This window comes from Rhipicephalus microplus, chromosome 2 (assembly GCF_043290135.1).
Source record: "Rhipicephalus microplus isolate Deutch F79 chromosome 2, USDA_Rmic, whole genome shotgun sequence".
In the NCBI taxonomy this organism is placed as follows: Eukaryota; Metazoa; Arthropoda; class Arachnida; order Ixodida; family Ixodidae; genus Rhipicephalus; species Rhipicephalus microplus.
This window is the reverse complement of record NC_134701.1, coordinates 68,823,218-68,850,035: the sequence shown is the minus strand read 5'-3', so window position 1 is coordinate 68,850,035 and position 26,818 is coordinate 68,823,218. Positions and strand designations below refer to the sequence as shown.

Genomic DNA, 26,818 nt, shown 5'->3' with positions numbered 1-26,818 from the left:
TCCGTCCGTCTGTTAGTCCGTCCATCAGTCCGCATGTCTGTCCGTCTGTCCGTGCTGTGGAATCTCGCTGTGAAAGCGTCTCACTCTTGGAATGAACAGACACGGTAGACGCGGTGAGAACGAACCAAACAACACATTTATTTAACTGCCGTTAGAACGAAAATATCATATGCCAAAGTATTATAACATTGATCGTAATCAACAAGCTAAACAACCTCACAATAATACACAACACTCAACAACATGACATACACAACAACACACTGAAGGTGGCTTTGCCAACCCTTGAGTTACCACGAGGGTGACCCACAGATAGCCCTTCGTGCCGCCTACGGGAGACATACCGCTAGAGACAACCGTACCCACCAACCGCAACTCGCCAAAGGGTACCGCTTCTGTCTCCTATGCCACCACCAAGGCTTGCTGCCAGGCGTCACCACCGGTGCTACCATTGTAAAAAGCATGATGATGATGGTGGGGGTGGTGATAAATGCTCGTGAACACAACGCCATCTAGCGCTCGGTAGTCGTGAACCCGAAATACGGCCTTTGCTCGAAACACGTGCTCCACGGGACGCAAACAACTTTACTGGGGTGGTAGCGCCTCAGAGTGTCTGTCCGTACATCTGTCCGTCTGTACGTCCAGCCGTCCCTTCGTCTGTATGTCTGACCAGTTGTGCCAGACGCAGGACAAAATTAGACTAAGAGAAGAGAGAGACAGAGAGAAACAACTTTATTTTAGACTAGACTAAGAGGAGCTTCGCCCCTAAATGTGTGCAGTGCCCGCATGCTTCCTTAGAGAGCACGATCACGTAGACCACAGCAGCTCTGGTTCTCAGTTGTGTTTTAACAGAATTTTCCCGTCATCCAGCGGGCCTTTTGTGTATTGTTGAAGACCAAGAGAATAGAAAGGGCAGATCGGAGTACATTCGCTGTGAGATATAGGACACGGAGCAGCTTAGGGTCCAATTCAATCCGGTGTGTGGCGTGACTACCCTTATCATCTCTAACTGCGCGTGTACGTCCGCTCTCCTTTCTTCCATCTCCTACCTCCCACATCTCTCTCCTCTAAGCATTCCTCCCCGCTGCATTTGTACCCCCATTGCGCATGCGTGTCCCCCCTCTATATCCTCTCCATGCTCCCTCTCTCCTCTCTTAACGCAGACGCAGGCAGCATATGCTGGCGAGCTCACATACATACATTTATGTGCACTGAAGCTGGAACAACAAGGGAGGGCCGGTAGGAGATTTCTGCTGTGCGTTGGGTTGTAAGACAGTGAAATTTCACAGCCTGCGCGGTAACTAAAAGCGGACTGCAGGTATTGGTGTTAAATCGGGCTCTGCTGTCTTTCATTCCCCATTAACAGCTATTGGTATGTTCCAGTAGGAAATGCCGATCCACCACTGCGTGATTCGCACCTTTTCCCCCTCGGGTTTCTTTGCTGCACAACGCCGCAACGAGTGCCAGGGCCAACGTCACCGCCAATGCAAGCGTTAGTGCCCGCTGCTTCACATCTGCACATGGCTCTGTTTAGCGAGAGAGAGTGCAATTTATTTCTACCGGGATATACATGGTGTCCATGGTTTAGTTATTCTATTTCACTTGTACTATCGGCATGGAGTGAAATCCTAACAACGGCAAGCAATTGCAAGGGTATTGCGTCCCTCACAATTGCTTCCCGCTGTTAAGGTTTGCATCCGTGGCTTGCATGCACCCTCCAGTCATCACCGTTGATAGTCACGTGTGTTCGGTCTGGGGCAATGCTTTGCATATGAGCGCATCTACATGATGATAACTGCTCGGCACGCACTGCTGCAATCCCAATGCTTTCCCCTTCTCGTTTTTCAACTGATGCTGATGATAGGTCTCCTAATTTTTGTATGAATGCCTGTCTTTCATTATTTTATTGTGCCTTCTGTCGTGGATATCCTAGTGACTGTCATAAATTATAATACTATTGTCACTATACAAGTGTTACATTAGTGCAATAGACATAACAAAGAGTGCAACAGACCCTACTGTGGTGTGTCTCCTGAGAAAAAAAGATTTTTCTGGTACGTACATGGAGTCCATCACGCAATCCCTACTAAAACGTTCCGTATGCGATGTCCAATACTTCCGTATGTTTCCGTAAGAATCTTACGGAAACATATGGGAAATTGGGGGAAAATATACGGAAAACATATGGATTTCGTATGGAAACATATGAAATTATTGGACTCGAATGCGGAACTTTTCAGTAGAGATTTCAACCTTGTAATAAATCTGACAGGAATTTAAAATGGAGGTGTGAAACAAAAAATCATATTGCTACGCTAGATGCATTTACCTTCAGTTTTTAGCTCTTTTTCAAACCTACCCAAAGACCACACCGTTGTGCCTGTTGTTTTGGCCTGCCAAGTTTGCCAAAATTCTTCTATAATGCATACCACTTTACTTCCTAACGTTGGTCAGCATTCCTTAAGTGAGCGTTATTTCCAACAAGTAGTGAGTCATATACGCATATATAGCTGGCGATTGGTGTACAATTCATGGTGAATGTCAGCTTGGCAGGCCAATATAGACTCATCATTCAAATCGGGGTATACGATGTTCACCAGGCTCCCCATTCAAATCGGGGTATACGATGTTCAAAAAGGGTCATATGTCTCTTTCTACAGAAAACCGAAACACAGCAATAAACGAAGCAACAAGTGCGATTTGCCTACCGCAAGTATGACGACTAGGCAAATTAGTGTAGTACCCGTCATTCCTATGATCACTGTACGATCGCAGCTCAAGAGTTTCTTCTAGTTAATCCTAGAAAACTTCATGTCTCCACCACCTGCTTGCGCTCGCTACCCCATTGCGAATGCACGTCCTCTCCCCTCTCACTCCCCTCGTATGCCTCCCTCTCCTGCCTCACAACGCTGACGCAAGAAATCTGCTAGCGAGATTTTTCATTAAAAAAACTGACTACACGTGCTGCACACCCGTACACAAGCTACCCCGTAAACATTAGCTACGGATCTTGACCTCGAAGGTAGTACCAGCGGGATATTTCTCCTATGTGTTATTGAACAATGACAATTAGCGGCATGCGCGTTAATAAAAAAAATGACACGATCTCTCTGAAGGGGTCCATGGGGTGATGCGTAGCATCGCTGGAGTTTCGAACACAAGATTTACCCGACGTGTGGTGACGAACCAAGTTAACAACGTAAAGGTAACCACAACCCTGGAAACACCACCGTTAAAAACAACGTTGAACCTCGCCGCGATGTCTCACAACCCCGCATAATCCCCTTCGGGAAGATGGTGTAATTTTAATTCCCTTTTCTTTTGTTTCTGTCCCTTTTATTTCTATTAATTTTCTTTTACTTTGACCGGGATGCAAGCTAGATAAAAGGTAGAAGGTTCCGAATGGCCTGACACTCATTGCACACCACCCCCGCCCTAATTTCTGTTAGTATAAGCAGAATGAAAGTATCAATTCCCTGTACTTACTTGGGAAGAAAAAACAGCGCAAAATATAGACAAGGACAGAGGAAGAGACGTTACCGCGCTGAACTCGCAACTAAACTTTTTTGAAAGACACACGCACATATATCAAGCATTTTTCAATAAAGTGTCTTTCAATAAAGTTTCGCTGGGAGTTCAGTGCAGTGTCGTCTCTTCCTTGGTTCTTGTCTATCATTTTGCGCTGTTTTTACTTCCAAAGTTTGAACCACCAGCTAGCCCAATTTCGCTATAATTGCAATTTATTCCATGTACTTAACAACTATTATGCAAATATCCATACATCTCACTACTCAATCATTAGAAAAGGTGTGGTATGTGCTCTCGACCTGGACATATACGTCACTACAGACCGCTGGTAGAAGCAGGCTCGCAAAACTTTGCTTTCAAAAGACGTTACCAACACTACATGGAATTTTTGAAGAGGCAGGTCTATATTAGATTTAGTATTTAAAAACAATTCCAAAAATACAGATAAAAGAAGGCGCATGTACAGAGGGTCCTCAGTATTTCGAATACTTATAAAATGTCCACCATGTCATTTTTCTGTTTTTTTTTTCAATGCGAAAAAGTTTCGTCTGTTCGCAAAGTATCTTTTGAACACTCAGCTTTTAGGAGCAGCCAAGCTTAGTCCATTAGTAACAAAATAAAGAAACATACAAGCGTAATCCTGTGTGTTGTCTACGCAGGCGACGGCCGCACTGTTCTTTTCGACTCACCTGCAAGGTTTGGTGCGTGAAATACAAAGAACCGGCCGAGGAACGCCCAGTATGCGGGTGATTGCCACAGGAGGGGCTACTCTCTCGGCATCCTTAGCCGAGGCAACGCGCGTATCTTTCGCCGGTCTCGAGTGCCTGGTCAACATGTACGGAATGACAGAATCCTGCGGCATTGTCACGGGTCAACCAAAAACCGACGATGACAGCGCCACCGTTGATGCAGGCGTTCCAGTCACTGGTGTTCAGATTAAGGTGGGTTGATACAGATGAATGCAAAGACCAAAAAAATTCAAAAGTGTCTATTTGTGGGTGACCCTCTCAGCTGATATTAACAATATAGTGACAACAGCTATGCAAAAGAAATTATTTGCATTCCACTGTAGATCGTGGCTCTTGTTCCAATACCGCTATTCGTAGTCATGCATAGAAAAATATAGCTCTTGCTTTTTTCCAGAGAAACGTGGCACCCTAAAAAGTAACTGCAGTCTGTCTTTCATAACAATATTGCGTTCTGTATAGTATTATATTATTGATGCTTGCGTTAAGTTTATAAGTATAACAAAATTTAGAAAATTATTAGTATGTATAACATTTGCATGCACTTAAGTGCCAGATATTGCAAAACACAGTTGCGTACCGCGTGGCTATCATACGTGCTCGTTGCCACACAATGACACCCGCCAGGTGCGTTGAAAGCGTGTGATACAAACACTGGCCCCAGGCGTAAGGAACCGCTTTTTCTTATACTGCTGAGCAGTAACGTTCGAGGTTTGCTGTGTGCCGTGGAAAGTTATCGTGCTCATGAACTAGTGATGATGATGATGATTCCACAGCCATGGCTCGTATCCACTCAGATGGATCGGCCAAGAATAGATGACTTTATTCAGTAAGATTTTTTTTTCAATTCAAGGTTTAATTCACTCACCGGAGAAAGCAAAGAAAGAACAAGGAAAACACACCCTAGAAAGAATGAAAGGAGTGCAATAGCTGTTTGTCCTTCGTTCAGATCAGACAATTATTCATTACCTAGAACTAGAATCAGCATGATTAAACAAAGCTCCTGTGTATGTTGGAGTTTTTTTGCAGATATAATAATCACGCAATCAAAACCTTAATTCATTTTCTTTCATTATGGTACTTGCAAACTGCATAAAAAACGTTCTCGTGGCTGAAGCCCAGATCAGAAGCATCGAAGGAAAGTATCTTTTCTATCGTGAAGTTCAGCCCAAGGCTAGCGAATGGGAGCACTAAGAGTGTTTTTCTGAGCAAGTTGTATCGGCGACATCATAAAAAATAGTTCTCTGTTTTTTCTGATTCTGAACAAAAGTTGCATAGCAGGGATATCGCCAGACCAGCCCTTTGTGAATAGAAATTTAATGGGGGGACACGACATTAAAATCTGCTTAATATTCTTTCCAGCTGTTTTGTAAGACACCAATGAATTTTTCACCGAAATCTTCAGTTATTAAATTCAGGTGTTGAACTGGTGCGTACTATCTTCGTCCTCCCCTTCCTCTTCTGCTTCGCTCTCAGAACACGAGCGCAGTCTGTCTGCAGTAGTATGTAATAACTTTAATGAGGGAAAGAAAGAGCACACAGAGAGATGCAGAGAGATAGAGAAAGAGATACAAGAGAAAAATAAATTACTGAAGAAAAAATATTTCTCAGTGAGACGAAATTCGAATCATCATGCCCATTACCTGAAGTCGAGCGTCATAACCACTCGTACTCATATATTAAGTTCATGTTTTCTCTCAAGGCATTTTATTCAACCTAATTATGTCACTTGCATGCAATTCAATAAAGAAGGAAAATTATTCCGTGTTTCTTTTTCCCGTATCAAGGCACGATGAAGAACACGTGACATCGTCATCGCTTATACTCAAACTGGTGTGAGTGGCACCACCTTTCATACCGTTCTTGTAATGCCAGAAGCTGACCAGACATGTACTATGCGGATCCCGCACCCCCACCTCACCTTCCGGAGCTGGACGCCATTCGTAATCGCAAGAAAGCGGTGCTAGCTTGTGTCGCACTTGTCAGATGTTCACAGGAAATAACTCGTACGGATTCGACACAAGGTGTGGACGCCAAAACGTTAATTGGCGCGGAAGAACTCAGCCAGAACTCATCGTCGTCATTATAGAACGTCGTCTACTTTTTCGTCTTTGTGCTGGTTGCGTTTATTATACTTTAAACACCATGCCCCACCCCAGAAGCAGCAGGCGTCCTTGGTTTATAAAGTTTTACCTGAGCTTTAGAGAACATTGTCTTCCTGTGCTAGAAAACTACCACAGTACTGAATCTTGATCAGGGTGTGCCTGCATTGCACCAGCCAGTCCCATAAAAACATGTGGCTTCTTTCTGTGGTTTTGCAAGTGTGCGGCGTAATCTACAATTTGATTTCGGTTGGAACTGTGATGATACCCATACAGAGGTCAAGCTGCTTCCTTTTCCATCATTTTAGTGATCAGGATCTCGACAATATCATAGCTTCGCAATCGAACCATTTCCATCATTTTGAAGCTCAGTTGATGTGTCACATGAGCGGTGTTCCGGATGAAAAGGGAGCGACTCCTCGATGAAAAAGCACGTGGGGCACCCACGAAAGACAATATATATCCTCAAAGGGTTTGTCTTCAATTTTTTTTTCGAGTTGTTCCGGAGTCTTCCACATTTGGCCTAGTGTTGTACGCATCTCCTCCTGTGTTATTAGTGTCGGCTCTCGCCATGAGTTGTCGACAGATAAGCTGTGCTTCCAAGTTAAAACAAGTATTTGGTCTTTTCCTCCTGCCGTGTTCGAATCATAGTTTACCGCTAATAGAACTTGTCGTTTGATGAGCTCGTCACCCGCGTTATTGTGGTCACTTTTCCATGGTAGAGCTACCGAAAGTCGGGCGTCAGATTGCCTTCTTGTCTGCTTTAACTGTGGATATTTATCTGAACGAGGTGGGCTGCAGTCGATGATGCTTTCTGACTCATGCTTGGAGCAAGACTGTCAGAATTCGACAGTAGATTCCCCTACTGCGTCTACTCAGAAGACGCTCAGATGATGTCCACAGTCCAAAAGAGCTGATAGGTTTTTGTACCGTCCAAGCAAAGATTATCTCAACTGCCACCAGACCTGGCACGTCTGGACATCGCACAAATTCACCGCTGATTGCTTGCGACATATCATTATCATCATCAGCCTGGCTACGTCCACTGCAGGACAAAGGCCTCTCCCATGTTCCGCCAGTTAACCCAGTCCTGTGTTTGCTGCTGTCAATTTATACCCGCAAACTTCTTAATTTCATCTGCCCACGAAACCTTCTGTCCCCCCTAACCCGCTTTCCTTCTCTGGGAATTCAGTTAATTACTCTTAATGACCAGCAGTTATCCTGTCTACGTGCTACATGCCCGGCCCATGTCCATTTCCTCTTCTTTATTTCAACTATGATAACCTTAACCCCCGTTTGTTCCCTAATCCACTCCGCTCTCTTCTTGTCTCTCAAGGTTACACCTACCATTTTTATTTCCATTGCTCGCTGCGTCGTCCTCAATTTAAGCATAACCCTCTTTGTGAGTCTCCAGGTTTCTGCTCCGTAGGTAAGTATCAGCAAGATACAGCTGTTATATACCTTCCTCTTAAGGAATAATGGCAGTCTACCTGTCATAATTTGAGAGTGTTTGCCGAACGTGCTCCACCCCATTCTTATTCTTCTAGTTCCTTCAATCTCGTGGTTAGGCTCTGCGGTTATTACCTGCACTAAGTAGACATAGTCTTTTACAACTTCAAGTGCACTATTACCTATCTGGAAGCGCTGTTCCTTTCCGAGGTTGTTGTACATTACTTTCGTTTTCTGCAGATTAATTTTAAGACCCATCTTTCTGCTCCTCTGTGTAACTCCGTAATCATGAGTTGGAATTCGTCCCCTGAGTTACTCAGTAATGCAATGTCATCGGCGAAGCGCAGGTTACTAAGGTATTCTCCATTAACTCTTATCCCTAACTGTTCCCATTCTAGGCTTCTGAAAACTTCCTGTAAGCACGCAGTAAATAGCATTGGGGAGATTGTGTCGCCCTGCCTTACACCCTTCTTGATTGGTATTCTGTTGCTTTCTTTATAAAGCACTATGGTAGCAGTTGATCCTCTGTAGTTTTTTTCCAGAATGTTTGTATATACTTCATCTACACCCTTATTCCGCAGTGTCTGCATGACGGCTGATATTTTTCTGAATTAAACGCCTTCTCGTAATCTATGAAGGCTATGTATAGTGGTTGGTTATACTCTAAGCATTTCTCTATTACCTGATTGATAGTATGAATGTGGTCAATTGTTGAGTAGCCCATTCGAAATCCTGCTTGTTCCATTGGTTGATTGAATTCTAATGTTGTTTTTACTCTGTTAGCAATTACCTTTGTAAATAGCTTGTACACTACAGAGAGCAAGCTGATCGGCCTGTAATTCTTCAAGTCCTTGTCATCTCCTTTCATATGTATTAAGATGATGTTAGCGTTCTTCCAAGACTCTGGTACCCCTCTCGTCAGGAGACACCTCGTAAACAGGGTGGCTAGTTTTTATAACACAGTCTGTCCTCCATCTTCCAGCATATGTGGTGTTACCTGATCTTCACCAGCAGCTTTGCCTCTTTGCATGCTCTCCAAAGCTTTTCTGACTTCTTCTATCATTACTGGTGGGGTGTCGTCTGGGTTACTGCTAGTTCTCATAGTATTAACGTCGTGGTTGTCTCGGCTACTGTACAGATCTCTGTAAAACTCCTCCGCTATTTTAACTATCCTATCCATATTGGTAGTTATTTTGCCTTCTTTGTCCCTTAGTGCATACATCCTACTTTTGCCTATCCCGAGTTTCCTCTTCACTGCTTTGAAGCTTCTCCGTTTTTCAGAGCGTGTTCAATTTTCTCCATGTTATACCTTCTTACATCGCATACTTTACGTCCAATATTCAACTTCAAAAGCTCTGCCAGTTCTATTTCGTCTGTTGTACTTGACACTTTCATGGTTTGACGCTTCTTAGTTAGGTTCTTCGTTTCCTTGGAAAGCTTGCCAGTGTCCTGTCTAACTACCCTGCCTCCAACTTCCACTGCACACTCCGTAATGACACTCGTCAGATTACCATTCATTGTATCTACGCTAAGGTTGGTTTCCTCACTAAGAGCCAAGTACCTGCTCTGCAGTGACACTCTGAATTCCTGTATTTTTCCTCTCAGTGATAGCTAATTGATTGGCTTCTTGCGTATCAGTTTCTCTCGTTCCTTCTTCAAGTCTAGGCGAATTTGAGACCGTACCATTCTATGGTCACTGCATCGTACCTTGCCAACCACTTCCACATCCTGCACGATTCCTGGGTGTGCAGTCATTATAAAGTCTATTTCGTTCTTATTTTCGCCAATAGGGCTCCTCCATGTCCACTTGCGGTTTTCTCGTTTTCGGTAGAAAGTATTCAAAATCTGCAAATTATTGCGTTCTGCGAATTCTACTAGTAGTTCTCCTCTGGCGTTTCTAGTGCCGATGCAATAATCTCTTACTGCCTGGTCTCCAGCCTGCTTCTTTCCAACCTTTGCATTAAAGTCGCCCATCACTATAGTATACTATGTTTTTACCTTACTCATTGCCGATTCCACGTCTTCATAGAAGCTTTCAACTGAAGCGTCATCATGGCTGGATGTAGGCGCGTAAGCCTGCACTACCTTCATCTTGTATCTTTTATTCAGTTTAATTACAATACCTACCACTCTTTCATTATAGCTATAATATTCCTCTATGTTGCCAGCTATGTTTCTGTGAATTAGGAACCACACTCCCAGTTTTTTCTGTCTGCTAAGCCCCGATATCAAAGGACGTGCCCATTCTGTAGCACCATATAGGCCTCATCTGTCCTCCTAACTTCACTGAGCCCTACTATATCCCATTTAAAACCCTCTAGCTCTTCGAATAGTACAGCTAGACTTCCCTCACTAGATAAGGTTCTAGCGTTAAAAGTTGCCAAGTTCAGGTTCCAATGGCGGCTTGTAGTCCAGAGATTCTTAGCACCCTCTACTGCGTTGCAGATCTGACCGCCGCCGTAGTCTGTTGCTTCGAAGCTGCTGAGGACTGAGGGCCGTGAGTTATTTGGTGTATCCATGTGAGAGGTAGTGGCCAGATACTGCACCAGGGTGGCCAATCCTTCTCTGGTGAGGGAGTGCGTTCCCGGCGGTGGTTACCGGTGAGGCCGCACCTCCGGCCTCCTATTGTAGTTCCATCAACACGCGATTTTTTCCCCCGGTTGGGAATTGCGCGGCACCGGGTACGTGGTCCGACTGTTGTTGGTTTCACAGATTCACACTGTTTATCGTTCCTAAAATTCAAAATTTTCGTTTGTAATAGCAGTATTTGTAACGGTTGAACTCCTTGTATCTTCACGAACAAATAGACACCACTCTGACCCTCGTAGGACTAAAATTGCTAAAGTTATAAGTAGATATGTTATAGGTAGATATGTGCAGAGCTCACTTACTCGTGCTGCTGGCGCGGCCGCTGCCGCTCGGGCAGTTGGAATAATCTGTGCTTATTGGCTAAGAGGTGGAGGAGCAGTTCCGGTGGGCTTAGTTCGCTGTGGAAGCTGTTTTGCCAAACCCAGCTCAAGCAGTAACAGCAGTCCGGCAACACTGAGTGTGTCTTCTGAATAAGTCTCTTTTGACGCCCTGTGTTGAATTGGGCGCTCGCGGTTTTTTTCTACAGCTATCTCCGGATTTATCGACTCAATTGAGACCTGATTTGTCATCCTGGGGTGTGTAAAAGCCGAGATATGACTCGTTGTCCTCAAAGTGGCTTGGTCCCACACAAGATGGCGGCCCCCATATGGTCTTAAGGTGGGAAAAATTGCTTGTGGGTTTGTTTTCGCCGGTCAGAAACTGATAAGATTGAGCTCAGTGCCCGAAATCCTCCTTCTTCCTTCTTCTTTATCTGCGACATACAATCAGAACCAATTAGCAGACCAACTATGGTGGCTGGTGCATCTTTATGCTGGCAGTCGTTCGCGAGCATGTTGGCTTGTCTCTTTTATTCTATAATGAATGCGGTGTTCACTGATGTCAGAGCCACATCGTGGCAGATGGCACAGACGACTGTAGCTTCTATGCAAACGTCAACCTTCTCGTCTCGGCTTCGGAGCTGCGACCACACCCCACTCCGCTTTTTTGCAGCTGAAAAGCAAGTGCTTCCAAAGGTATTCAATGCTAACCGTGTCTGTCTGACCACATTCAGGTTAAGCTTACGAGCCACATCTTCCTTATTCAAGCTTCTTTGACTTCCGCCATCTCGAATAACTTGAACGCATTGCCTGCGGTCCTTGTTGACCAACTTCGTGCAGAATGCCTAAAGATAGACCGAATTCTCTCTAGTTGGCTGCCTAGTGGAGGATATACCTTCACAGCAACAAATACTGTTTGAAGAAATGCACACAATTGCACTTCCTGAGGTTTTACGGTCGTCGAAGCCCTTCTGTATTTAGGGTCGACATGCTAGAAGCGTGTCTTCCACGGCAAGATCTGCAGGCAACCTTGACACGGCAATGCTTCGCTCGGTGGCTATTTAGCGTGCAGCGGAAGCACCGGTTGTCTTTATGCAGCTGCTCTTTTAAGGCCTCAAGAGTAATTTCAGCGTTGCAGCTGTGCCTCCAGTACTAATCAATATCGTAGTAAAAGCACTTGAGCTTTGGTATAGACGTGGCTTGAAAAGCTGATGCTTCTGGGATGTCACTATTTCTTCGGTTCGAGTGATTTTTGAAAGCAGCCATCTGTTGTAGTAGTGCAAACTGCTATCGGCTTTCGAGTTCCACTTGTATGAATGGTAGCAGATCATTCAGCTCTGCATTCGACGCCGCTGACGCCTGTGCTGGTGTACTCGACATTGAGCCCTGAGTAGCATGTACGTCGGAAGGCCGTGCCAAAGAGCGGAACTGTTTTTCAAGTGTGAAACAAAGACAGATGTCCCGTGGAGAGCCTGTAGCAAGTTGTTGACAACAATAGCCGAATACGTGAGTGTCGGCAAGTTCAGGACTCTAAGGCATCGAGCTTGAGCTGCGTCACAATATACAGTTTTTGTAACCGACGAATGTCGTTAGGCGATGTCGCCATTCAGAGATATTTAGTACCGTCAAATGATGCAAGGACCATGTGACGGCACTGGTGTCAGGGTAGCGAAATTCAGTCGTTGAGAAAAACTCGCTACACTACTGCTTTGTCACCGGTTAAAAAACGTTTGAGGTAGTAGAACTTTGCACAGGGCGTAAGGTCATTATTGAGGTGAATGAGCTTTTTAAATTGCTGTCGAAAGCCTCTCCACTCAGCTATGTCACATTTGTACGTTAAAATCCGCATCATTATTATCATCATCATCATCATCATCATCATAAGCCTGACAACGTTCATTGCAGGACAAAGGCCTCTCCCATTTTCCGCCAGTCAACTCGGTCCTGTGCTCACTGCTGCGAATTCATACCCGCAAACTTCTTAATATCATTGGCCCACCTAACCTTCTGTCCTCCCCTAACCCACTTGCCTTCTCAAAAAATTCAGTTAGTTACCCCTAATGACCAGCGGTAATCCTGTCTACGCGCTAAATTCCCGGCCCATGTTCATTTTCTCTTCTTGATTTGAACTATGATATCCTTAACCAAAGTTTGTTATCTAATTCACCCTGCTCTCGCCTTGATTGATTAGTGGGCTTTAACGTCCCAAAACCCCAATATGATTACTAGAGACACTGCAGTAGAGGGCTCCGGAAATTGAAACCACCTGGGTTCTTTAACATGGACAAAAATCCGAGCACCATAGCCTACAACATTTCCGCCTCCATCGGAAATGCAGCCGCCGCTGCCTGAATTTGATCCCTCGATCTCCGGGTCAGCAGCCGAGAGCCTTAACCACTAGACCACCACGGTGGGGCTCTGCTTTCTTCTTGCCTCTTAAGGTTACACCTACCATTTTCATTTTCAGTGCTCGCTGCGCCATTCTCAATTTAAGCTGAACCCTCTAAGTCTCAAGGTTTGTGCTTCGTAGCTAAGTACTGGCAAGATGCATCTGCCATATATCTTTCTCTTGAGGGATCGGGGCAATCTACCTGTCATATTTGAGAGTGACTTCCAAATATAATACACCATATTCTTATTCTTATATTACTTCAATCTCGTGGTTCGGCTCCACGGTTATTACCTTTCCTAAGTTGGCAAGGTCTTTTACAACTTCAATTGGACTATTACCTATCTCGAACGGCTGCTCTCTTTTGAGGTCGTTTCACATTACTTTTGTTTTCTGTAGATTTATTTTAGTACCTACCTTTCTACTCTTCTTGTCCAACTCCATAAATATATGTTGCAATCAGTCCCTTGAGGAACTTAGCAATGCAATGTCATCGGCGAAGCGCAGGTTACTAGGGCACTCTCCATTAACTCTTATGCCTAACTGTTCCCATTCTAGGCCTCTGAAAACAGGAGGGCCACAAATCTTGCTGGAGCTTCGCAAATGACAGTCATTGCTGTTGTACTTTCACCACTGGAGTTCGCGTATGGCCACAATGAGCTTGTTCTAGTTGTGATAATATGCTACCAAACTAGGCGAACATTCTGACTACTTCATCTTGATATTCCACGATAGCTGTGTACTCCTCATCAATACCTTCGGTCGAGATATACTCCTTATACTGCTCGTTTATCTGCGAAAGCTCGTCATTGCAAGCGAAGACTTGCTGCTTTACGGCTGTGAGCTTCACCATTTCGAAGCTAGCAGAGTGAAGTAAACTTCGCACTTTCTGAATAACCTTAGTGTCCTGCGCACGTCGTGCAGATCGCTTCCCTTGAATCAATCCAGTGGGAGAGCAGCGCTGCTGCCTGACGTCCTCGCACCAACGCCAATCTTCGCGTCCACGATTTGTCAAGCCTCAGTGCCCGGGACGCGAAGCCAGAGTAGAAGTCCTATGCCCCATGCGTAGAAGGAAGGCTTGTGCACACATTTTTACCTCAAGGTATACACAATATGCGATAAGTGTATCTGTCTACGTCACTCCCGGATGATGTTCTCGATCGTGCTGCCGCCGCATCTGTGTGAATACGTGTTCAGTGAGTGCCTCAGGTCACTTCGCCGGACTTGCCAAAGCTTACTTGGCAATCCTTCCGAAAGTTGCGCTGAACCCATTTCACATTTTCTTGAAGACACACTAGGATAGATTGTCCTGTGAAAACAAAGCCCTTGATGTACAACACAACCTTCACACTTCCTGGTGGGCCAGGTATCCCTGGAGCTGTAGATTAAACTGCCAGCGATGCCTGGCGTACTTATTCCCAGTGTAGGCTATATTGCGGTGGTTTCGCGTTAGTATTCCGCTCACCCTATTCGTAACCACGATGTGGCGCAAAACTACTGCGGCCCCTAATACATGGTGCTCATTTTACGACTGGCCAATGCGTGATGTATCTGCCACGCACCTCTTGTGGCCTTGCACAGATGAACGCTTAAGCCATAGCCGACAGCTACGTGCGATCGGCCTCATGCCTGGCAGGGAGGATGCTGGCATCAGGCTTATTCGGTAGTTCACTGTCTTCGGCTACTAGTCGTGTAACTTGCACAGGCATTTATTATTTTGAACGCGTAACCGGGCAGAAAAAAATTGCGGACAGAGTAAGATATATCAACTACTTAGAAGTAACCTAGCTTGTCACACAACGTTTTGCTATTAAGCAATTTTTATATAGACAATTTTCTCGGCGAAAGTTTGATACACTATATTAGATTCATGGAGTCGATATTATCTTCACAAAGCCAAGAAAATGTGTTTTAATTGAAGGCAACTGACAGAAAAAAAGTTATTTGGCTTTGTACGTTAGAGTCCCCATAATTCATGCGGTATGCGAAATTTTTCTTCAAGTGGTACTGAACGATGCACAATGTCACAACACAGACCAATTCCTTGATCTTGCCTGGCACTAGCGTACGCTTTGGAATCTTCCACTTATAATAAAGTAAAAAAGACAAGTTCCTCATCACGGAGCTCTCGTAAAATTTATACAAAATATTTTATTCCATCTAGTAGCGTTTGCATAAACTTCAAACATTTTCCTTTGGCACTACCTGAACAATCGGTTTAGTCGCTTTTCCACTCACAGGTTGTGGACGTGTACACTCGAAGAAAACTTGGCCTGCATGAGACAGGAGAGATTTGCTTCCGTTCACTGTCCATGGTGAGGGGTTATTACAAGCGACCGAAGGAAACTGCCCAGCTTTTTGACGAAGAAGGCTGGTGTAAGTCAGGTACGTAATCGGTTACCAACACAGCAACATTTTTTAGCTTGAGATAGCACGGTACAGATAAGCGAATACAACGGTATGAATTCTCTTCGCTTTTCATGAATTTTACAGAATAATAAAAAATTGCTACAGGATGTTCCAAACATTACACACGGTTGTTATTGCACTGTTCCACAATTTTCAGCCTCTACACGTTCAACACTCTGTTTTCTGCATGACAAGCCTACAGACAATTGAATGCTACACATCATATAGCCTGTGTTATACTTCAACAAGTGGTTCATTCTGTGCACTGAGCCGTCTACAAAAACACGGCTGTAAATATTTACACTTGTTTCACAAAACAAAAACTGCAATAAAAGTTGTGGCATCTGCTTCAAAGTGCATACGCTTTGTTGAAGGTGTCACACAATAGGGACGCTCCAGTAACACCGCATAAGCGATTGGCTCGCTGTCCATACGCCTGCTTGTTTCGCGAAGCATTTTTTGGGAATGCAGCAACACGGTTGTGCATTATTGCATTTTAGTGCTGTGATCTCACATTTCAGGGCTTGTCTTTAACACCATAGCAAAATTGCCCAGCTGCACATATGTTAGAAGAAAATATTGTAAGGTTATTTTAGATCACCTTCTGCAATCTAATGAAATGCAGTTGCCTTAACAAGGATACTTAAAATTTTCCACAAGGAAAACGTAGCTAGCTAATTAAGTGCAAAATAAAACCACATTAACAATCAACACATTCAACACGTCAAAGGACGTGTCTCTGGTTTCAATGAGCTGCGCTTAGCCCATTTTGAAGTGAAGATTGTAATGTGTTCCAAGAGTTGATAGCGCGGAAGGTAAGGAAATAAAAAAGAGTCATGTTGCTTTTCAGTAGTGCCATCTTTATCGAGGTGACTAGTGAATTCACGTGGAGCATATTTTAGTTTGGCTCAATAGGACCCCCTAAATATTGTAGGTTGTATAGACTGAAGTGCTTAGCAGCAAATTATGTGGGTTGCAGTTCGATTCCTTGCACACTGGAATCAAACAGCAAAGAACTTTTCAAAATGCCATTGTAAGAAATGCAGAAAACTATGTGAACAACGCACACGGCAGCTTCGCTTACCCTAATTTTCGGGATAGGGCAAGGGCTCTTGATTTATCAAAACCATTAGTTGCTATTACATGAAACACCATGTATCATGAAAACATTTGTTGCAGGGTGTACGTACTAGAGCTCACATTCTAACAAGTAAAGTCATCTTCTTGAAAGCTGTAACCTTGAAAAGACAAGACTGCGACCTGTTGCAGCCCTTTAAAAGACTACTCCACTTGACGCAACGGCCGGCTTCACCACTTATCCTCGCGCTACGAATTTTTCATCCAAAGCTTTCGCCCTTCTTTCCTCTTTTTTTAAGCCAGTATAAATATATGTTGTGTTACGTCAGTCTGATTGGTTTTCTGATCAAGTTCAGCATGCTATTATCAGAGGAACCATACAAAATGACAACTGCATCGTATAGTTTTGAGAAATCAAGTCCGATAAACCTACATCCAAGCTTGAAGGGGATATCCAGAGCACTTTCGACTGTCCTGCGACGACGCTGCTTCAAATACTGTTGACAGCCCTGTACCAGCTAGGGTGATTCATTTTGCCGAGACACTTATCAAAAATTCAAAATAAGCAATAAACAATGAGTCGAAACCGAAACCAAAACAAGGAGCTGCTCTGAGTGGGGATGCAATGAGGTCACGAAGCCACGGCTAGATGCCACCTTGGCAGGCAAAGGTGTGAAAATGGCATACGTTTTGCTTCAATCATGCGAAAATTGAGCTGCCGGTTTCATCTGACGCGTAGTCAAGCGGTGGCAGACCGTCTGAACTTACCAGTGACGAGTGATGACGGCAGCTACTATGTTAATGCGGAAGCATTGCCTTCTCATTTTGATCCGCCTGGTCATGAAGCAGCTGGCTCACATAGACAGAGTGGCCCACGTTGACAAACGCGATTGCGGGACGGATACGAACTCTAATATTCTGTTTCTAAAAAAACTCAATACTTTAAGGTGATGTAAACTGGTATACTTGATCAGTATGCGATTCACAACACATTCTCGAAGTTTTATCAAAGCAGTGAATGTAAAAAAATCACCGGCGTTCCGCTTTTAGTAAACATTGGCATAGAAGGTAAGTGTGAACGTCGACTACATGTCATTCAATTTTAAAGAAACAATGCAGGGGCAAACGACAGAGAAGAGAGACCAGCAGAAGTGGCAGACGACAGAAAAGTCAGACCACCAGCATTTCGTTGCAGTGTGCTGCAGTCAGACGAGTCAACACACGTTAATATTTACCCTGATGAAGTACCACCACGGACCAGCATCAGAGCTGTGCAATCGAGCATAGCCCTGCAATGTCAGAGCCCCAAAGTAAATAGGTCGGTTTTGCTACGAATGAGTGCATCCTTGTTGTACACGTGTTTAGTAGAATAAATCACCGCTTAAGGATTGATTTTAACTTTATCATAAATTTGTCGCGTACGCTACCGAATCAAGATGCCCCATTATCTGAGCAAGTACTACTGAGTATTTCGAAACCTATTTTCATGCAGGTGACGCAGGCTACTACGACGAGAGTGGTCGGTTGTACATTGTGGAGCGGCTAAAGCAGATGATCAAGTGCATGGACAACCAAGTCGTCCCGACAGAGTTGGAAGAGCTGCTACTCCACCACCACGCAGACGAAATTGAGGAAGTTTCCGTGGTTGGCGTTCCACACCCCGATTTCGGCGAGGCACCTGCGGCTGCCATCGTCCTTACGGAAAAAGGCAGGGCGCAGGACGTGCATAGTCTCGCCGAAAAGATGAAGGCCACTATTTCCAGTAAGTTGTTCGTGCTCAAAACTGAAATGCAATTTTTTTTTGCTGCAGATGGCACGCAGTGTGTAAAGTGTGATGGTTCACTCTGTTCAGTGTGGAAAAGTAGAAATGGCGCATACACAGACAAGAGAACGTCCTCAACAACTATCAATTATTTACCTGTATGCATCATGCACCCTGGTGTAGGTCATCATTTTGGCGCTATCCTAATCATTGAAATAGATTAAACTGTGAAAACACATTATATTCTCGCTACAACTTTTCTTATTAGTATGCTTTCTAATGTTCAAAACTATTCATCACTTGCACACGAATACAGCAAAAGTTTTCGTTTTGTAGTTTGTTTACAGGTTTCTTGATGGCTACAGAATTTGAATAAGAACTTTGTAGAGTGTCCCCTGACACCGTACAATACATAGAGCTTCATATTCTTGCACTGGGCATTCCACAAATATTTCCCCCACAATTATCAACTTTGGTCCTGAATATGAGTCTTGTACTGCTTAGCGGACATTCTTGTAGCATATTCACTTGCCCATTTTAAAGAAATATCTACTAGGTGAAAATTGTGAGCTTAATTTCACTTTTGTTAAACTATTTGAAAGTTCTTTGCGTACTGGTGCCTTATATAGGGCCTCATATAAGAGTGTACGAACAAGCTAAAACTAACAGTGACAAAACAGAAACGTGCTCATCAATGAGTAGGTATTCACAAATTTTCTAGCGCCATTCTTCTGCGTGAACGTGGATGACCAGCGAAACCATTCCGCACATCACATATAGTTAAACAACGTTTTTAACCATACATATCGAAAAGAGACGCGAGTTCCAAATAGCTTATGTAGCACGAAGCGAAACACGAACACGAGAAGGCACATAGGCACGCAGTCACCGTGCTGCTAGTGAAAAACATGTTTAGCTCCAAACTCAGACCACTTTTGAAACATAATCGCCAGGCAGACAAATGACCATGAGGGATCACTCGAATATTTGCACGTAAGTGCCATTTTAAATTAATGACATCATAACTGTCATCGGCACTCGAGCTCACGCGGCCGCATTCACCGGCAGCGTATCGGTGCCCGCACAAAAAATGCCCCACGAGCCCTGAGTGTGCCAGCTTGGCGCTGTTGCCATGCGGCGTTTGTTTGACGAACATTACAAAAAAAAACAAAAACGAGCTCCAGCACCGAACTCCGTTTCTTTCTATATGTATCGACTGTCGATTCACCTAAAACTCAAGTAAAGTAATATTTTCTTCCTTATTATCGAACCTTGCTTTGACTGCATCATTTCGGAATCACTAACATTAACAGACAATGCCATGTATTACCGCTTACGCGGGAAACCCAGCTCATTGGTTGACACTTACGCGGGAAACTCAGCTCATTGGTTGACAATACTATTGAAGGCTTACTGAAGACCCAATTACCAAGGGCGTCGATAAGCTCGGCTACCCAGATAAAACGAGTAATCTCATCCTTATGTTGGCCAACATATTTGTTTGCATAGTTTTTCTCGCACAAATCTTTTTGCACTCGAGAGGGGTTAAGCCCCGCCGCGGTGGTCTAGTGGCTAAGGTACTCTGCTACTGAACCGCATGTCGCGGTTTCGAATCCCGGCTGTGGCAGCTGCATTTCCGAGGGAGGCGGAAATGTTGTAGGCCCGTGTGCTCAGATTTGGGTGCAGGTTAAAGAACCCCAGGTGGTCAAAATTTTCGGAGCCCTCCACTACGGCGTCTCTCATAATCATATGGTGGTAGAGCCTGAAAAATTTCTGTTCGCATTGTTGAAGGTACAGCTGGCTCGGGCCGGAGAGAAGTTCTTTACGAGGACGTTGTTCTTCAATAAAAATGACCGAGCCTTCGCTTGAATAATTGTGAGACGACGGTGGTCCGGTCCTCGAGTTGTGTACTACTGAGGGGCCTACTGAGGACACGACAAGGCGCTTCAGTTCCGAGTCAGCTCACTGTCACTCGATGAAGTCATCGGCATTTATGCTTCCTAAGAGGCCCTCGTCATCCTGGCCGTCCTGCAATGGTGGATTGACTGGGTGCGAGACAGGCAGCCGGCATCAGAATCTTTCCTGCCGGAGTGCTACATGACGGTAGTGTTGAATTCTCGAAGTCTTAGGCCCCACCATGCGAGACGACCTGAAGAGCTCTTAAAGTTAGCTAGTCAACACAGGGCATGGTGGTCACTCACAAATTTGAAAGACCTCGAGTAGAAGTAAGAGCAGAGGGGGAACCTGTCGAGATGGTGGCATGACATTCCTTTTTTTGTTGTGGAATGATTGGTCTCAGACTTGAATGGTGACCGGCTAGCATAAATGATAGCCCTTTCTGAGTCATCGTTTTTTTGCACAAGGTCCGCGCCCAGTGTCACATTGCTTGCGTCTGTGTGTGCTACTGTATCGGCGTATTTTTCGAAATGCCCTAGTATCGGCGGTGTTTGCAGGCGTCGTTTATATTCCTGAAACTTGAACTTTGGTGCCGCTTTCCACCTGCATTCGACGTTAGTATTCGTGAGGTGACTTAGTGACTCGGCAATCACTGAGAATCCCTTAACAAAACATCAGTACTAGGCGCAATGTTCTAGGAATAGGCGTACTGCCATCTTGTCAGTGGGCGGCGCCAAATCAGCAATGAAGGCTATTTTTCGCGGGTTGGGATTCAACCTAGACATGCTATTAACTTGTGCCAGGAACAATAGCTCCTCATAAGTGAAGAGGCAATTTGCTGCTTTTATGGTTAGGCCAGAGGTGCTGATTGCTCGAAGTACATCTTCAAGGCACTAGAGATGCTCATTGAAGCTACAGGAAAACACGACGACGTCATCCAAGTACACTAGTCAAGTCTGCCATTTCAATCCAGCCAGCACGGTGTCCATAACGCACTGGAACTTGGCAGGTACCGGGCGAAGACCAAAGGGCATCACCTTAAACTCAAAGAGGCCATCTGGTGAAGGCCGTCTTCTCTCAATCTCTCTCGTGAACCTCGATTTGCCAATAGCCCGTTTTGAGGCCCATCGAGGAATATAATTTTGCGTTGTGGAGTCGGTGCAGGGCGTCTTTTATACGTGGAAGAGGGTACACGTCCTTCTTTTTGATTTTGTTGAGGTGGCGACAATCGATGCTAAAACGTAGGGTCCCATCTTTTTCGTTCACTAACACCACAGGTGACACCCGCGGACACTTCCACACCTGAATGATGTCATCGCGTAGCTTTTCGTCGACTTATTTTTTCATCAGCCCCCTTTCGCGCCTCGAAACTCGATACTGGCTCTGTCAATGTGGTTACCCACTCTTCTCTGTTACGATGCGATGCTTCGCTACTGGGATTTGCTGAATTCTTGGTGATGTCGAAAAGCAGTCCTGGATTTGCACAAGCAGGGTCTTGAGCTGGTGTTTCTCGTGTTTCGAAAGGCTCGGGTTGACGTAGAAATTTGGTTGAGGACGTCGATTCCTCGAAGCAGCTTCGTCAGCCTCGAAAAAAGCGAATGATACTGCTCGTCTCCACGACTTTAATGATGTGGGTGACCGTCGTACCAACGTTGATGTGCCTATATTCGTGACTGAAATTTGTCAGCATTACCCTTTCTGTCGTGGTGCAGCTCAGCTACGCCTGTTGCAGCGCAATTGTGACAGTTTAGGTGCAGAGGCTCATTGCCCTCGATCATGCCTTCAAGGTTTCTGGTTCTTTTCATGCCAACGGGAATGATGACGCTGGAAAAAGACGGCATGGGGACGCGCTCCTCTATTATATTCAGTGCATGAATATCCGGCGTCCTGTAGGGCGACAGCTCTTTCTCTGAGATTACTGCTCTGAAGTCGGACCTCAGGTCTATTGCGGCGCCACGGTGACTTAAAAACTGCATTCCGAATGCCACGTCCATGGAGCACTGTTGTAGAATAACAAGGCTTGGAGAATAAGTCTTGTTGTTCATTGTGATGGTAGCTGTTTAAACTCCTACCGGCATTATTAGGTGGCGACTAGCAGTCCGGGTTTCGGGTCCATTCCAAGCAGTCCTCACTTTCTCCAGCTTGACGACGAATAGCCCACAGATGGTGGAGTAGTCGGTGCCAGTGTCGGCGAGAGTGGTGACGTTGTGAATGTCGATGAGATTGTCGACATCGCTAGGTCATCGCCTGGCGTCGCGGGTGGGCTGTTGCGTCGCAACACGGCTATAACAATTTTTACCACTGTTTTGGTGTTCCGTCAGCAGATCTTTTTGTGGCATCGAAGTTCTGACGTCAGGGAAACTCTGAGGTGGTGGTGAGTTCTTGAAGTTTTGTCGCATCGTCGTCAGTGGCGGAGGATATTCGGCAATTCGTCGTATTAGCCTTACAAAACAATATTACAGGAAACCGGGATTCCGGTGCGCTCCACCGGCGGTATACGAGCGTTACAAAACTGAGCACCAACACACAGTCGAGACATATTTTTGTGTGTTTCAATATATTCAAATAAATTTGGTTTAATAACACTACAGGCGATTTGTATATATGATCGTGAAAATGCATGACATCTACCAATATCTTGAGTGACATTGACGCCAAGCTTCTCTGGATTTTATTTTGCCACTATCGTGCGCAGAGGATACAACTATATCAGTACTTGATAAAAACCTGATAAGTACATGAGCTCACAGCAAAATGAGCTTAGTATAACACTTCATTACCTAGATAAAGGATGTAACACAAACGAACTACTTCATAAACAATGTGAATTTTAATGTTTGATTTTCCAGCAACATCAAAATCCTGCAGTTATTTCTCCTTCCTTATCAATAGAAAATCACTCCATGCCCCATGAATGACTCCGCCGTATTTCTAGGTGTGACATAGGAGAGTCATTTTAAGTTTCATCTTCAAATCAATCATATCGAAAAGAAGTCAGTCTTCGGTAGCCGTGCGCTTATGAAGGCACGTCAGTATTTCCCACCTCCTGCATTGATTTCACTGTACTTTGCATTTATTTATTCGCATACAAACTACGGCGTCATCTCTTAGAGTAACACGTATCAACGTTAGCTTCATTCTATCCAACATATACAAAATCAAGTCATCCACATCACAAATTGCAGTTCTTCGCGTTCAGATGTCTCTAGTTTGCTCAACGAGCACAAAATTTTTCTGGTAAAATTATTTTATTATAACAATATTTTAATGTTTTTAAGTTACGGAAATTTCAGCTCCCCTTTGAATATATTGAATGTATCTCTCTCAAGAATACTAGCGCTAACAGGTTTGCTTCTATTCATAGTTACTTACAACAACTCATTCACAATAACTCCGCTAGAAAAGCATCTACATTCTCTACCATTCATCTTTAGAATAGTTTGCCGGTTGAACCTAAATACTCGCCCTCATTTTGAATTTTAAAAGCATCAGTCAAATCATTCCTCTCTCTCTTTATTGCTCACCTTAGTTATTCCATATAGTTTTTTCCGCTTACCCTTATTTATTTTATGTGTTTATTTCTGTTTCCCGTGCAAAATTTTTATTTTTTTCATTTTCACTTGTTTTGTGCCGATTTTTCAAAATTTATTCCGTAATACTTGTGCTCGTAGTATTTGACTTTGCATTGCATTGCTTTTTATAGAATATTTAGCATTGTGTCTTTCGTTTTATTGTATTACTTCAATTTTTATTTGAACTGTTCTAGCATGTTGCTGCTTGTTTTTCCTTGTAGGAGATTATTATTGCCACCTGCTAGTCTTCTGCCATTTTTTTGCAATTGACTTTTGTTGTAGTTTTTAACTGAGGGTCCCGTTTCGTGTACTTATACTCTGGAACCCTCATCTGTATACAAGTGTTTTGTGCTTGATGCTTATGCAACTAATAAAGCTGAAAGAGAAACTGAATTTTGCTAGGTGCATAGAGGCGGAACGCATTCATGACTGAACATGCGTAGCTACATAGTGACTCCATCTATTTTATGTAATGATGACCACAGTATTTTACAGGGCACCCAACATGACACTAACGAATCGTGAATGAAGAAAACTCGTATAAACTAGCAATCACTAAGAAAACGAGAATTCTGAGAATGTAAGATGACACTGTAGTGGTTTTAAAAAGAAAAAAAAACTTCAGATGCACTGTATAAAAAACAAGAGTGAGATTTGATTTATTTAAGTGAATTCATCAGTGGCACAATAAATAGACTAATCTCGTGTGCTGAAAAATACAACTCTAAAAAAATACAGCTCAGGAGACCTGAGCATGTTTATCTAGTGATGTGATCCAGCGGGTGTGCATATTGTGACTAGGTGCTTTTCAAAGAACATGGAGTCAGAGAAGTTCGTATCTATAGCGACACAGTATAGCATATTTTCACGATAAAATAACTAGTTAAAGAATAGCAGCTCGTGGATTATGAGCACAAAGTGGAGCCATGTTCACGGTGAATGATAGAAAAGCAAAAGTTGTAAAAATACGCCCACACTTATCAGTGCCTATTCAACATGAAAGCTTACACCGCAGCACACCTTAACACAAATGTTGGCAATCGACTTGGTCAGCGCATCATAAACGAGCAGAGATTGAGCGACTACTAACATGGCATGTGAAAAAAGTCCCAACTTCGTCGCTAGAGCGAAGCAGTTAAGGTGGTAACAAGATATTTACGATGTACGACTAGTTTCTTTCCTTCAACTGCTAATTAGCGTAACTTAGCCAACGTTGACGCCAGAACACACGGCTGCAAGAGCGAACAAAGTGACCTTCATGATGCCTGCTGCTTCAACTGAAACTGCCCTGAGAGAACATAATACACAAAATAAACGTATGAGCCTTCTCCGGAATCTTGTCCAAACAGTGCATCCCTGACCAAACCTATATTCTCAATGTCTTCAGTTTCTCCTGAGACCCGCACAGCATGCACCATTGCAAGGACAGCCGCGTCGTTTTTATTTGCACTGCGATCGTGGGCTGCTTTCAAGTTCTTTCACTCGAACGCAGAACATGCTTAGCGCACGGAAATCTCATCGTCTTTTGGCTTTGTATCAAACGTCAAGATCACTCTGATGGCGAGTGCTATGGCGAAAGTGCACCTAGATTCTCCTACATTTGTTATCGCCCTATGTTGCGTGGAGAGCCTTAGAAAAAAAAACAGGACCACTAGGAAGGGTCAATTCAGTGGTGAAAAAAGTGCCAGCCAGCACCTGTGACGAAGCACAAGTACAAATTTCTGCCGCACTATGTTAGGTGGCAAAGGCACTCCCGTTGGAAAGTAAATATTAAGAACAGTCAGTACGTGAATGATACTAATCTTTGTATCTTCATTAAGCTTTGAATTTTAGAGCCGACTGAATCTGTTTAACGGTATGTGGTAACTTCACAAAAATGGTATTCGTTCATCTTACAATTTCGTACTTATTTTTCGACAAAATTTGAGGATATAAGCATGATCTGACCAAAATTGGTAAAATAAAAAAAGCTGTGGTATTGATAATACGCACAGCTTAGCAGAACAACATAATAAAGGATCTGTTTACCAATATGCCAATAGCAGATATTTTGTGCGTTTTCACTCAATCATAAACTGCGGCGTAAAGAATTTGCTCGATTTGTGTAACAGATTTCTGATAACAAACCACAAAGTTATGCCTACAAACCGAAAATACACGAGTGTTTAAGATAAACGCCATGTCTGTTGCTCAGTTACTTTTCACTTTGGAAGCAAAAGGAATCACCCACCAGAGCTAACCAGAACCGTGTCAACTCTTTTGTGACATTCAGTCCCTTTGAGGCTATGTGTAATGCCTGTACGATGACACCGTCACCAATAAGTTTCCTTACATCTCGCAGGCAACCTCGCCGTCCACAAGCACTTGTATGGGGGTGTTTATTTCGTGGACTCGTTCCCGAAGACCGAGACGGCGAAAGTGAACCGAACAACGCTTGCTCGTTCTCTTCTAAAAGTGTAGATACGCTCTTTTTATTAGTGTTAATAAAATGTTTTGCGTTATGAACGGTGCTTTTGGTGTGGTAATAGCTATTACTCATGTCCATGAAAAACTGCGAAAATCAATGAAAAAAACTATTTGGAGCCCTTACGGAAGCCGAGTTCACTGTCTTGCTGTTCGTTTTCGTTGTCGGTTTCTGTTTAGTTCTATGATGTCGCTTTCCGCACAAACCTGCTACCGTCAAACTCAAAGTATCTTGAATGCCCAGCATTTCCTAATTTTCAGAAGCAGTAAAAATATCTATCTATCTATCTATCTATCTATCTATCTATCTATCTATCTATCTATCTATCTATCTATCTATCTATCTATCTATCTATTTATCTATCTATCTATCTATCTATCTATCTATCTATCGATCTATCTATCTATCTATCTATCTATCTATCTATCTGTCTGTCTATCTATCTATCTATCTAACTATCTATCTATCTATCTATCTATCTATCTATCTATCTATCTATCTATCTATCTATCTGTCTG

At 43.8% G+C, this 26,818-nt stretch overlaps 1 protein-coding gene across 1 annotated transcript in view; it reads left to right on the top strand.

Annotated features, from left to right (window-relative positions):
- The window catches only part of LOC119169861 (uncharacterized), a 127,942-nt gene extending 101,601 nt beyond the window's left edge, over window positions 1–26,341 (top strand). The window contains exons 7-10 of the mRNA XM_075886557.1: window positions 4,188–4,469; window positions 15,361–15,505; window positions 18,099–18,368; window positions 26,178–26,341. Of these exons, the coding sequence (XP_075742672.1) occupies window positions 4,188–4,469; window positions 15,361–15,505; window positions 18,099–18,368; window positions 26,178–26,296 (816 nt within the window). The 3' untranslated portion in view covers window positions 26,297–26,341. The remainder of the gene's footprint in view (window positions 1–4,187; window positions 4,470–15,360; window positions 15,506–18,098; window positions 18,369–26,177) is intronic.
- Window positions 26,342–26,818: the final 477 nt, after the last annotated feature.